This window comes from Macrobrachium rosenbergii, chromosome 50 (assembly GCF_040412425.1).
Source record: "Macrobrachium rosenbergii isolate ZJJX-2024 chromosome 50, ASM4041242v1, whole genome shotgun sequence".
NCBI classification, from domain to species: domain Eukaryota; kingdom Metazoa; phylum Arthropoda; class Malacostraca; order Decapoda; family Palaemonidae; genus Macrobrachium; species Macrobrachium rosenbergii.
In genome coordinates this window covers 6,999,367-7,014,489 of record NC_089790.1, presented here as the reverse complement: position 1 = coordinate 7,014,489, position 15,123 = coordinate 6,999,367, and the positions used below count along the sequence as shown (strand labels likewise).

Genomic DNA, 15,123 nt, shown 5'->3' with positions numbered 1-15,123 from the left:
ATTGTGAAAATTGATACCTTCAGTACCAGAACATGGATTTTTAATTTGTATGTCTACAAGCATCTGCAGGGACCCACTAGTCATCTTTATATTTCTTGTTATCACAGCTCATTTAGTCCTGTGATTACAGCTGTAAATTCCTCTTCGGGATATAAGTTAAGCACAATGCAAGGATCATGACTTTATGAATGCAAGTTGGCAGTTTTGTAAATTGCACAATATTGAAAGATCATCCTTTCTATGATCTATTTTTCAGTGAACCCAATGCTCACCTTCCTAATTTTTATGTTAAATTGTACCATTGTACAATGTCAAATTGTTGCGAGTTGTAAAGAAGTCTTTGGGCGTCTTAGATGATGATTCATAAAACCACCAGAATTTTTGCAGATTTGAAGCAAGTGAACTCATTTTTGTCATCTAATTTTTGAAATGTTCAGGAACTGTCATGGTGAATTGCAAGTTCCTCCTGAATCGATGTTGTATTTGCCTGAGGACATGTAATTTGTATAAATATTGCACTCTGTGTAAATGTTGTGATGACTTCATGAGCATTCATGCTGTGAAATAACAAATTCTGCTAATGTATACATTTATTAGTTTCTAATTCACTTATTTCAACATTGTTTCAGTACACTGATATATCTCAGTTGTGTACTTCAAATCTCTCAAACAATTACCTTCAGTGTCCCCTAAATGACAAAAATAATGTCCTTGACATATCACTCCCATGCCCTAGTTGTGATGGGTCATAAGGGTATTGTGGATGGTTGTAGCTCAGTCGTAAATACATCATGTTACAGCTTGTCACTCCGTTTGCAACTTGTTACATATCTCTTAATCTTGTGATTGCTCTTGATTTTATGTCAAACCCTACTGGTATTGTGGCATATCTTATTGGTGTCATACTAATGTTATATATACTAATGCTATATATACTGTATATTGTAACAGTTGTTGCCATAATATCATTGTTGCAGTGAACAAAGGCAGTAAGTTCCATCTTACCATGATTTATTGGGCAAGGAAGATTGCTGTAAATTTCTGAGGGGGGGCCCTTGGCTTTAATTCTGTCACAAGCCCATTCCATTACAAACTGAAACTCATGTTCTTTGGTCAGTATTAGGGAAGATCTATTGGGAACTCGCTCTTTACTAGATCACTGTATCACAGTATTTGTCATCTTCAGATGTTGAAATATTTGCTCTTACATGTAAGGGTGACCCTGACTCCATGTTCTTTCTGTCTGTGGCTTCTGAGGTATAAGGAGGGCTACACTAGGATGAATTGCAAAAAAAAAATAATAATAATAATATTAAACACGTGATCTTGTGGGGTTACATGTTGCAACCAGAACTGATACTCGACTGATATATTTCCGCAATTCCAGAAGCGCAAAGACTGTTCCCATGTGATAAAGGTACTTTCAAAATAAAATGCATCCATTAAAATCTTACAACTGGGAAAGAACACTTGAAACAGAAATGTTAAGAGTCAAACAACTCTATCAACTACTTTATTTCAAATGTTATCCATAGATTTTGTGATATCTCACCAGGTACACTGTGAAGCAAGGTATAAATACTACATACTCCCTCTTCTCATTTTATAAGAGGTTCAAGTAAACGAAGAAGACACCTCTTAGGATTTTTACTTTCCTCTACTCATTTATTTCATTCTTGCCACAAAATTACTTTTGCCATGTTCCTTTACATGAATAATTGAACTTTTAATTACAATTTTACTCTTATTTTATCACAAACAGAATACAGTCTTTACTATACAATGACTTCATACACTCTTTTTCTCAAGACCACCAGTGTCACATAAAACAGCAAGGAGTGAAAAAAAAAAACACAAAAGTGTTTTTCTTAAAGCCACTCTCGTATATTATTCATGAATGTCGAACTATCAATTCAATGCCTACTATCAGGAACTGTGCAGAATGCTAATGGTTGAAGGAAAGAAATTTGCTATAGGCAGAACTGTAATATTCTATTTAATAAAGCTTGCAAAATGAAATGAAGCAGAATTATACAGTGTACCATCTTGGCTGGTAATTAAACTTCTTTATCCACAGCAGGGAAAATACTATACAGTGGTATCAATTATAGCCAAATATAGAGATGAATAGCAATGTTATTCTCTTACAAGTAAGGAATGAAAGAATGAATCATGAGATTTAGGCTAACAATGCCAAGCACTGGGCCACTTTCAGCACTAGCACACTGAAAAGAGTGGGTTGGACTGACTGGAAAGCAAAATAAAATCCTTAACATAAATGAGAAGGAGTACAAGATATATTATATATATCAAGTGAAACTGGGAGAAAACCCCACAGTTGCACCAAGGAATAATATTTACAGAGGAAGTGAGAATGGAGGTAAAAGGCTACGAAAACTGTGCAGCTAAGCTGTAGAGATGCTGTAAACTCCCTTTAGTAAGACAACCTCAATGAGTAACCATTATCAATGGAGCAACACTAGTCTCAATTATCACTAATGCATTTCATGCAGATTAACTCTTAAATGGCTCACTTAAACTGAGAGAGTAAGCCTTGCATATAAGCTGGACAGTATTATGGGTCTATATGAAGAGATAAAACAAAACCTGAAGATGCTTGCAATTTAACTTTTGTCTCACAAGCTTCTCACAAAATAAAGAATTATGGCAGCAAACACAGGAAATGACAATTAGGGTACACAACAAAATATGGTAATATCAGTAGTTGCTGATGTTAAAAGGATACCTGGAGAAAGTATTTTACCACTTTCTTTGCTACTTCCAGTACTGATTTCTGAGCAGTCTTTAATACTTGGTAAACATCAGCATTAAAATAGAAAACAAACCACATGCATGAGGTAGCACATTAGGACAGTGGAAAGCACTTTGTTAAAAAAAAAATTCATATTCAAGAATCAACCTTAATCCAGCTATTCTGTGGCTGTCCCTCCTTAATAGTAGAAATGGTGGTCTAACACCATTTACTGTATGCCCTCACTCTTGGCTTCCCATGCCTCCTTATTACACAATGCCATTCACACCAGAGTCCTAGGGTATGCAAGTATTATTTGTTGCTTGGTTCTCCTACAAAACAAGTGTGTTAAACCTACACAATTCAAGTTCTTTATCTAGGTGAATGACTAGGTGCCCTTCTGTTCTACATACAGATTTCCAAGACAAGGTTGCTAGCCCCACATCCATGACCCCAGAGACGACCATGGGATCATAAGTGACATCTCTAGTAACAACAACTCAAGTACTGAGCAGTGTTGCCTAACTTTTGTTTTCAGCTGTGCAAAGAATTTGCTGCAGCCTGACATGTATTGGTAGTCTCCAACATCATTCAAATACTGACCAAATCAAAAGAGCTCAGAAAACCAATGAGGTAGCAAGTCAGCAGTTGGGAAATGCTAGGTCCAGCCGAAATCTGTCAGATGATAGATTTTCTTACATTCTAATGCAATAAAGTGACGACACTGACAATTTCTATGGACAAGGAATCACAAGAATGTATGGTCACTATACAGTATTTACAGTAAACAGATACACCTCACTCACGTCTACTGCAACTGAAATTTTCAATAAAATATTTCATTGGTAAATTTCAATGGGAATTGCTGACAAATCTGGCTTGAACTCAATAAAGAGAATGATATGAAGAATAACCAAACTAACCGATTCTAAGGTTTGCAAGTTTTAAATAGCATATTTGCAACAGCAAAGAGTGATACTTATGAAGATATACAGTCAAAGAACTTTTATGAGGAACATTTGAGTATATCTGTAAAACAAACAAGGGGTGAATTTTGACAGGGTTGACGGAATACATGAAAGTGAAAACAATAAACAGTACTGTATATACTACAGTATGGTAATAATATATATATATATACAATGCTACAAAAAATCTGAATGAACTACTCAGGGAAGTACATGTAGCACCTAAAAAGCATGCCCAGTTTTTCAGCAGAAGACATAACCAGCCTCATGACTGATTCGTCTACGACATGCTAAATACAAATGCTGTAAAGTATTTCTAAACCCAAAATAAAATGCTGACATGATAAATTCACAGTATGAGAAAAACATGAAGGAAAATAGCCTCCACGGTAATATCATCAAGCAGTTTTCACACCTAACCATTCCTATTTTGATAGTACTGACATAACATTCCATGAAACTTGGAAAACTTCTAAAGGAGTTGCAAAGGAAAAATGCTTTGCGAAGATCGGAGGGAATCGAGAAACTCTTGAATCTTTTTGTCAAGAGCTGATGAGTTCTGAGTTTTCGCCACACACTGGGGAACAAAGGAGAACGAAAGGGATCCCATCTCATCTGAACAGGATGAGACAGGCCATGTAATTCCCCCAACCTTTTTGCTGAGTCCAAAGTTGTGCGTGAGATGTCTGTCTAAAGCTTGAGCCAAAGGCTCAGGGGGATTCCTGAGCTTGTGTATGTTGTCTCAGTGAAGGTGAATGAGGATAACTCTTGATGTGTGGCCAACACAGAAGGTTGTGCCACAAGGAAAATCTCCCCCTTGGGACCTTGGATAAGAGCTAGCAGGTCCAGATACCACTTGGCATGTGGCCTCTTGGGGGCCACCCGAGTCAACTTGAGATTTGGAGTAATCAGCACCCTGCTGATTACCCGAAACATCAGACAAAACGGAAGGAAGGTATAGGCCACTAGGTTGTCCCATTGGTGCTGGAAGGGATCTTCCATATCAGGCCATGGATCTGGCACAATATAACAGAACACTGTAAGCTTTCTGCTGTGCTGGGTGGCAAACAGGTCTACACATGGGAGGCCGCCCAAAGCTTGAAGAGTCTTTCTGCAATGACCGGGTGTAGAGACCATTCTGTCCTTATCACCTGACTCTGGTGACTGAGCTTGTCCTGCCACTACATTCTGAGTACCTGGAATGTATGTGGCTGACAGCTCTAATGAGTGCACTACTGTACTGCCCACTTGTGCACCTGCTCAGTGATCAGCCAACCTGCGAAGCTGAAAGGACACCAGTCCCCCTGCTTGTTAACGTGTGCCACTACTGTGGTGTTGTCGCTCATCAACAACATGAAGTGCCCAGTCATGAAACTCCTGAAGGGCCAGAAATGCAGCTTTCAATTCCAGGGTATATTGATGTCAAGGTGCTTGTCATTCTGGTCCCACACCCCAGACACCTAAAACTCCTCCAGGTGTGTGCTCCACCCCTCGGTTGATGCATCTGAGAACAGAAGCACCTCAGGAGGGGGAGTGCCAAGTGGCACTCCTATCAAGAGGTTTCAGTTGTCTAGTCACCAACTTGAGTCTCTCCTACTTCCTTGGAGAGAAAAATAGGAAAGAAAGGGGTCTCTTGCTAAAGACCAGAATTTCTTTAGCCTCTACTGAAGAGAGCAGAGGAAGGGCAGTGCCACACAAAAACCAAGGTCTTCAACACTGCCTGGTAGACATGCTTGTTGTTCTCGACTAGGAGCCTGTCCAATGCAGCCTCCACCTCACTCTGCGAAAAGAAAGAGGAGGATCCCAGTACTGGTCCGTTTCCGAGTGCCAGTGCCGGGCCAACAAACCTCAAGAGTTGAGACAATACCGTGTCTTTCATCTTAAGCACCAGGTTTGCCCACAGGTTTGATGTCTGACAGCATCAGTCTCTTGAAAGCTGCAGCCTCCTCGGGCATTCCCCTCCCAAAGAGAATGTAACCCTGGCCAATGTAAAGGACCAAAAGTCTAACCAAGAGACAGTCTGGAGTGCTGACATGGCAGTCGACTCCAGTGCTATCGCCACCACCCGGGAGCGAGAGACTCCCTCCGCACTGAGATGGTCGTGCACCAAACCCAGACAAAGACGAGTCAAGTTTGGGTCTACCTTTTAGTTGGCAAAGGACTCTCCAAAGGAATACAATATTTCCTCTGATGAGCCAGAGGCAAAGGAAGTGTCTTACCTGGGGCATAGGACTCTTGGGTCCCCCCAGTTCCCGGTCCTCCTGAGTTGCTCCCTCTGCAGGAGAAGAACACTTGCCAGAGCCCCCCCTGGTGATCTTGACTATTTGGGCATATGACCTGTCTGGTCCGAGGACTGACCCAGGTCCATAAACCTCTATGGTGGGGCTGGAATGGGATCAAAAATAGTCCCAGTCGTCTGCATGGGTTGGGCAGAGCAGTCCTGCTCACGTGAATGTGGGCAGGGGCTGTCCCTCAAGCACTCCAGTCTTCTGAGAGGCCGAAGCCCCACTGAATGGGGAACCTCCTCTGCAAGGTCTGGGTGACCGGCATGGGTGGGCTGAGTCACTTCCAGGACCCCTGGGCTAATCCCTTTGAAGAGTCGAAGGCGGGGGGGGGGATGAGGAAGCACCTGCTTGCTCTCTTCCCACCTTCTCTCGCTGAGCCATGCTGGTATCTGGACCTGGGTCCTTGGACCAGGAACTTTACCAACACAGGAAGGGGTACTTCCAGGGCTGGTACTGGTACACCGGGGTCTTGAGAACCCCAGGTAGCAGTTGCACCCCTGTGTTGGCAACAGGTGCAGTGGTACCACTGGCAAGAGATCCATCAGCCCTCTCTGCAGCTGAGAACTGACCACTGGAAGCTCAACGAGACTAACTGCGGGGAGATGAAGCAACCTTCTTCTTCCTCCACTTACTAGCCTTGTGAGATGGGAAGTAGATGACTGCACTTGACGATGAGGAAGACAATGACAATGACTTCCTTTTCCTCTTCAACTTCTTCTTTCTGAGTGCAGCCAAGGTCAGCACCTAAAGTGGTCAATAGGGGAAGAAACACTTGGCTCACCTGAGGTCCCCAAGGAGGGGCCACAGCTCCCAGAGTTCTTAAGTCTCAACCGCACCTGAAACGAAGGTCAGGTTAGGAGAGCCCTTCCCTTCACTTTAAAAAAAAAAAAAGGCCTTCCTCTTGAGGACAACTCCCCTCAGAGCAATGAGAGGCTCTTGGAGAGGAAAAGGGCTGGAAGTCGTTCCCCCTTTGGCAGCTCTCTACCGAAACAACAATAACAGTCAGTGAAGGGGAAACTACTCCCTTGGGAATAATAAGTGGGCAGAAGTTTGGCAGGTGGAAATATGGAAATAAAGTACCAAAGGACCTTTGGTGTCACTGGTGGAGTATTACAACCCTATGACACCAAGGAGACCTTCTCTCTTCTTCTTCCTGGTAACTCCACCCATTGTTCAAAAGGCCAGACACGGCACTGGAACATGGGCTATGTGATTAGTTATGCCTCCTGCAAGAGGCACAGAGGGTATGAGGATCTACCTCAATCGAGGAGAGGAACCTGCTACAAGGCCTGCCCTTCCCTAGATTGCGCCTGAAAACCTGAGGTTTCCTCTCTGAGGTTGAAGGCTTAAGTGACTGAGGGGACTGCAACATGATACTGTAATAGAAACAACTCAAAAACTGTACAAAATAAATTTAAAAGTATGAAAAGAAAACAAACAGCAAGTTGGGCAGAGAGTCCGCTGAGACATTGGTACACGATGGCAGCCGGAAGCAAAGTGAAGTGCATACCAACAGGTGGGCAGGGTTTGCCCATACCTGTCAATAGTTAACGACCTTGTGTTAAATGGTTGTCCCAGCTCATGTTTGCAAGCTAAATCCAATGTAAAGAACTTCAGGTCTGTATTTGTGTAGGAACAAACATAATCACAGCCAGTGGGGTGGGGAGGGGATATAACCATACATACGAGTCGAGTGGGTACACCAAGATTCCAGGTATAAGATGCAGTATGGTAGCATAGCTGGGTCCTCTTAGTCCATGTCCTCTGTGATTGAATGGTTTCACTGTTGGCCTTTTGTCTTCCTGGTCAGTGGTTCAAATCTCCCAGGAGGAGATTTGTCTACTGCAGAGTGAGATTGCCTGCTGAAAACATATATAATATTAATCATGTACAGTAATGGTACATAAAAATTTCTTTAGCATGACAAAACAATACAGTACAGTATTATTCAGAAACTGGAAAAAGAAAAGTGGCTGAAGGAGGATTGAACACAGATTAAGGGTAGAGGAAACTGTATGGAGTACGTAGTACAGTACAGTGTAATTAATTTATCAATCACTCACACAGCAGGGATGCCTGTACACTTGGGTCACAGACCAGGATTTGTTGATTTTCTATTATCATGGCCCCCATGGTTAATTTTCTTTGATAGTATGGTCAACATTACCAGTGCTTGTAAATCAGTGCTGGCTGATGCAATACGTGTACAGTGAAACATCTTTTCAACCCCTGTCGTGTTTGTAAACAAGATTGTGGAATTATGCATTATATTTCAAAGATTCATCTACACCTTGGTATTATACAATATAAGAAATATAGTATCTCATACTTTCTTAAAATATTGTACATTTCATTTATCATCTCAAAACTGTACCTGTAATAAACTAAAATTTTCATCAGAAAAAGTTTTGTCCACACAATCTAGTTAAATCTAAGTGGTACAAACTTACAATAAAACCTGGAAAAATCAATAATTTGTAGCAAGCACCAGATTATACAACAAACATTAAATGAGGAGAACATCAAAATGCCACAAACCAAAAAATGCAGAAAACAAGTTTAGTTTTGTTTTTTTTTGCAACCGTAGAAACTTTAATTTTCAACTTATGAGGCAACTTTTTTATACCAAATTGAGACTTGAAGTACCCTCTTTACAACTGTCATAAAAAATAAACTGCATAAGTTTATTAACTACTAGTGAATATTTACAATTAACTAGTTTTATGCTGTTTATATACTGGTTTTTTATTTTATTACAGTACATATTATCTATAAAACTCAATCTATATAATTGTAACCACTTACAAATTACTTATAATTATGAAAACAAAAAAATTAAAGTCTGTACTGTACATTAAAATATCCCTCCAAATATGCATCTAATTAAAAAGTGTAATTGAAAATTAACTTTTGAATAACGATTTTTAAACTGCAATTAGATTACTATTGGGGAAATTCTGTAATGAAGAGACCCTTTAAAGCTGTATATAATAATAATAATAATAAGTAAATTCTAAATGTTAACAATGATATAGAAAATTATGAAGTCGTACTTTATTTATTATGACAGTCGTAAAGAGGATACTTCTACCTTCAATTTTGTTTATAAAAATTTTCTCTCAACAGAAAAATATATAGTCTACAGTTGGTAAAAAAAAAACACGTTTTCTGGCGTATGTAAATTTTTTCCAGTTTTCTTTATTATTGATTGCTTCTTTTTATTTAAATTACTATTTATAATGTTTAGTGTGACTGTTAAGGATTTTAATGTCTTATAAAAATAAGAGGAAGACTATTATTCATAATAAGTTAAAAACAAACTCTTCACAACTCGCACATCCCGCTCAGTAGTGGCGTAGCGGAAGCCTCTGCTGTGCTGGAATTTTATCCTTGTGTTTCAGGTAGGAATGACTAGGGTTAGAGTTGGCAAACGTACAAACGCAGACCAGGACATGAAAATATAAGTATTGAGCGACATTTTTATTCAATAAAACGATTTTTTACCATGTGTGGCATTTTGACGTTCTCCTTCTTGACACCTCAAATGTAGTACTAACATTTATCTGAAATGTAATTGATTAAAAAATAATTATATCAGCCTAAGTCATGTAAAAACTATGAACACAATATAATTGTCTTAACTTCTATTTCTGCCTATTGAGAGGTACCTGAAGCATTAATTTTATTCTATTAATTCCTTTCTTTCCAGCAGTGAGTCCTATCGAAGAGCTTACTGGCAGTCCTTCAAACGGATATAATGACAGTCCTGCCAGTGTCTATAACAATGGTATTTCCAGTAGTGAAGACAGGAATGATCCTGAGGCAAGAGATCCCTTATTGGGTGCTGCTGCTTTAGATCCTAAACCTGTTATACAAAAATTCAACTCTTAACTACAGAAATTTAGGGCTGAAAATTTAGTTTTTGTAAAAATAAAATAAAACTGATTTTACCGTAATTTTTTTCTAAGCTAATACCGTAGTTTTCTCTACACTAAGTATAGAGTTGATAAAGGTCAGTTAAATAGGTTTTAAAACTAAAATTTTGTCATTTAAACTTTAGTTTTTTATCCTAAACCAGAAATATAAAATCCAAATACATATGGTAATTCCTGCTGAAGTTACAAGTTGCAGATTGATTCTATTTTGACGTCATACATAATCACGAATAAATATTCTACCAGGTGTATAATATCACTAATGTTGAAGAATATATCATTATGACGACAACTAGCTTTTATTTTTCCTTCTCCACTTCACTGGTTAGAAAAGTCATTCAGCTTTACGCCTCCATAAGAAAGTAATGTATAGCACACGCATTTTCTTATGATGATGATGATGCCGAACACTACTATATACATGTACAGTACTGTACTTAAATTACAACTGCAGAAAGCAGTAACTAAAATAAAGGGGTACAAAGTCAACAAGAATATATTAAGTGAAACTTGTTAAGTATTGGAAACAGTAACTGTATTTTATAAACAATCTTGGGAGATGCGAGATGCTTTTGACACTGCTACATCTTTGCTATAATTTTTACACTATGTTAACAGAACAATTAATGCAAAAAGTGTTTTCACAGTTCTTGATGTCATGATTATATTTAATTATATACAGGACTGGCAAAAAGTAGTTTTGCAGCATTTAGAAATTAAGGAAAAAATTTAAATTTTGAATAATCTGGATTTTTCATAAGTATACAAACCACAGCCTTTTATATAGGAGTACCTGTAGACAGGAGCTGGAAACCAGTTGAAGCTTGGAACAAGGTGGTTGACCATGTGGGGACTGAGCTGAGAGGTTGAGGAGGGACTAATTATAAAGAGCTCTGGTTTGTAAACCTAGGAAAAATACAATTTTCTTGTTCCTATGAGAATAAAAACCATTGCCTTTCATATAGAAGCCTTACTCCTTAGGTGGGAGGTCAGTCTTCTTCAACTGGCTCGAGTTGAGGGCCACAGGGGAATTACCATGATCCTGGTTGCCTTGCAAGCATGGGAGGTCATGACTTCTGAATCCCTGCCGGTCTGGTGACATAGTTGGCCACAATAGTAGGCGCCCTGGGCCTGGGTGCCCCTTCTAAGTTAAGAATAGGTTACTCAAGGAACCATTCAGAGAACCATGATGTCTCCCACAATTTGGATGCCAGACTAAGTGCAATCACATACTATGGCCCAGATGCTGCTCTTGAAAGAGGGAATAAGGGTGAAATGGAATCCAGTCCAAGTGTATAGACTCTGTCCAATAACAGCACAGATTCTTGAAAGAAACTCTTGTAAAGCTTGAAGCACTAAGAACATGTACCTGGAACTAAATTTTGGAAGAGACAGAGGCTGTCTTTTAGATTTGAAATGCCACTTGCAAAAGAACCTTGATAAGAGTTTTGAGTGTATATATATTCAAATAGATTTTAGGGATGCTTTCAATTTAGTAAATCACAAGGCACTTATTTATAAATTTCTGAATCTTGGAGTGGGTGGGTATGTTTTAAGATTACTACTTCAAGACTTCCTTACAGGTAGGCAGCAACGAGTTGCTGTTGATGGGATCTTCAGCAAACCAAGACCTATTGTGTCGGAAGTTCCATAAGGTTGTGTTCTTGGTCCACTGTTACTTTTAGTACAGTATGTGCAAGTGATATGACTGTTATCCTGGAAAACAAGAATTGTTCAGTATGCAGATGATGAAACACTTGTGGGTGTAGTATAGTCTTCACTTATGAGAAATGAAGCTGCCCTTAGTTTCAATTGTGACATGACGCAGATTAGTGAAGGGTGCAGACAGTGGGGTATGAGGCTGAACTCAAGTAAAACAAAAGCACAGTTGATTAGTAGGCCTCATACAAACTTTCCACCCCATCCTCCCCTTCCAGTGGATGGGGCTCTGCTGAATGAGTCTGAAGCTTTGACTAAACTTCGTGTAACTTCTGACTTACATCTCACTTTTGAGAGACATCTAATTAAAGTGCCACCAAATGCCGCACAGAAGTTAGGCATTGTATGTAAGGAATCATATACTGTTAACAGTGATAAAATCAATGCAACCTGTAAGATTTGCCCTTCCTTTAATAAAATACTGTTCTCTGGTGTGATATCTGTTACTGCCAGAGATTTACCTCTTTTATACAGTGGTTCATAGTGGTAGGTTTCTGCTTACTAACAACAGCAGTTATGACTTGGACAATCGATGGATGGTCTCATTTGTCAATTTTTCGTAGGCTGTCATTTAAAAGATCTTTCACAATCACAACTGATAACAGCAGCACCAATATGCAGTTAATATGTCTTGCTGTCGAACTTCTCAGTTCCCGAAGTCCTTTACTCCTCACATCGTTGGTCCGTGGAACAGTCTCCCTGAGGATTTTGTGCAATTAGAACCTCAAAAGTTTGAGTGAAGCTGCAATGCATTACTACCCTAAAACAATTCCCATTTATTTTAATAACTTAACTTTTTATCTATTTATTTATTTACCTGATTATTTTTTCTTTTCCAATAACTGATCTTTTCTTTCTGTATTTCCTTTTATATCCTGTTATTACTGTCCTTCTTCAAATGAACACCATATTCTTTAGAGTTCCACATGAACAAGGTTCATCCTCTGAATAATAATAATAATAATAAAATAAAATAAAATAAAATAACAACAAAACAACAACAATAATAATAATAATAATAATAATAATAATAATAATAATAATAACACTTAAAGTATAGAAACCCTCACTGAAGAGGAGAAATCTAACCTAATCAGATAAAAGACTGTAATCACACACTGAAAGGGATGTGACTTGGCAAAGGTAAAAGGATGGTCTGTGACCTGCTGATTATGTAAACAGAAATTCAAAATTCTCTGTAATCCTAATCTCTACCCATCGAGTACAGGAACTCAAAATACTCAAAACCTCTTTGCTATTCAGAAGAGAGGATCAAAACACCCAGGCACTGGCAGCTGATTTGAAATGCAATGACATTCCACAGAACGGAATGCTGACAACCCAACAGCAGCATACTTTTCACTCAATCACCTGCACTGCTCAAGTATGAGACACCACTCACCAGTTTATTGGAAATATAGTTACAACAGTGGGATAACCACTCATTCCCCACCAAGACTCTTTCAACCATTCTGAAAACCTACAAAATTACGCACACTGCAAACTCAGCATGAACAGTGCAGTGCAGAGAAGGTGTGTCTGAAAGGCATGCCCCCGAGGTGAAACTCATCCCTAGTACAGTATGTGCCACCCCCTTCAAATGCTTCCACAACCAAAGCAATAACGAAGGTGGAGAGTAAAGAAACCTTTACAAAGATTTCTGTCATAAAAAAAACGCAAAAACATCCTAAACACTCACTTTCAAAAGGCAAAGCAGCAAGCAGAAGTCTGAACTGGCACTTCAGTACTGTATCAGGCACACAAACAAACACCGAAGGTTCATAAAACGATATGACACACTCTGTGGTAACCGAAGACCTACAGTAGAACCACCTATCAAGGCTGAGAAGGCTGTTCCTGCTGGGAAAGGAACTGTGCCTTTACCTCCCTAAGCTCATTAACACTAGAAGCTGACCTTATGTCTAAGCAGGCTGGCACCACATTGATGACCTTAAATAAGAAAAGCTAACAAAACCACACCAGTTAGTGCCAAAGGATTTCATACAAAATTGCCAACATTTCATACAAAAGACAGAGCCTTGTTTTATCACAAGAACACAATGAATTTGGCTAGGAGAGAAAGTATTATTGTTACTGAAACGAACGTCAAGTTCATCAGAAGCACTTCAGAAAGTATCTGAAACATCAAAATCCAAAAATCATCATTTTAGCTGGCAAAATCTTACTTTAAACCATTATCACATTTTGGATTTGAAAATATCATTTGCCAATGTTCTGATAAGTGCTTTTAACATTTCTGAAATTCATTCGCAAATTACCTAACCTAACCTACCCTACCCTATGGTACCCGGTCCTTACCCTAGAGCACAATATTAATTTGAAAATATTTCATAAACTTACCTTAATCGGAATGAGAACTAATACAGTATTAAAATTGTATTTTCTGTCCAAAATATGATAATGGTTTAAAGTAAATAATACCTTTTACCCTACTGTAGGGTTGGTTGTATTAGGCTAACTACTGCCAAAACATTTATATACCACATCTACTAGCTGGCCAACTTAAATTTGCATGGGCCACCTACCCTAAATTGACACCAAGACTTGTAACTTATACAGTATTTGTAGGCTAAAGTTACTTAACGATGAAGGGCCCATCTTAAAGTCGTATATTAGGCAAGGGTTATCCAAGTAAACAAGGACACAGGAGAGATGCCACATCAAAAGCCACTGCCGCCAAACAGTACTGTACACAGAGTAACACAAAATGGAGGAACAGCTCAAAATCTGGTGAATAAAATGAAGACTGGCGAAAACAACTTAAAATAAACGAACGTAACAAAACACTGACCTAATGCGTGAATGACAGTAAAATTAAACAAACTATAGAGAATGATCTGCTTCACCTATGTAACATTGTAAAACTTGGGACTGGTGAAACACTTCTGGATAACTAAGTAATAAAATTATGACATTAGTTATAATTAGTAATTTAATGCATATCATGGTAACCAGTGCCTACTTACCGTAGGCTTCCTGTCAAGCCAGGCCCTGCAAATTTGTGGGTCGACGCCATATTAATCGTCATGAAACACTCACAAAACATGGAGTCAAAGGCTTAATATTCTCAAAATCGCACTAATATCACGCAGGAGATTATTGTACCCTTAATTAAGATATTTCTACTACATTTGCACCCGTTATCAACCAAAGAAATAAGCCTAAGTAACAAGTGTTATCAATCACAATGGCAGCTGGAGACTGTTTCGTCAGCATTTAAAGCCACCTCACACAATAATTATTATGGTTGGTGTAATACTGGACTTCCCTGCGATTTCCCTTTCCAGTTGTATTTTTTCTTTTCACTGTGGTTGCTAGATGAAAGGTTGTTGTCATTATACTTGCAAGTATTATCAGCATTTCTAACAATTGACAGTTTCGTCTAAACATAGGTCTATGAGAAAGTCACTGTAGCTTCGCATAAAACTTTTTATGAAGGACAT

The 15,123-nt window shown here is 38.8% G+C and overlaps 1 protein-coding gene across 21 annotated transcripts in view; it reads left to right on the top strand.

Moving 5' to 3' along the window:
* LOC136832565 (sodium-independent sulfate anion transporter-like) overlaps positions 1 to 10,232 on the top strand; it is a 132,154-nt gene extending 121,922 nt beyond the window's left edge. For 11 of the 21 annotated variants that reach the window (XM_067093584.1, XM_067093585.1, XM_067093583.1 and 8 more), the window contains one exon: positions 9,715 to 10,232. In XM_067093584.1, coding sequence (XP_066949685.1) covers positions 9,715 to 9,896 — 182 coding nt within the window. In that variant the 3' untranslated portion in view covers positions 9,897 to 10,232. The remainder of the gene's footprint in view (positions 1 to 9,714) is intronic. The other 10 variants (XM_067093596.1, XM_067093595.1, XM_067093597.1 and 7 more) reach the window with 1 other exon arrangement.
* Positions 10,233 to 15,123: the final 4,891 nt, after the last annotated feature.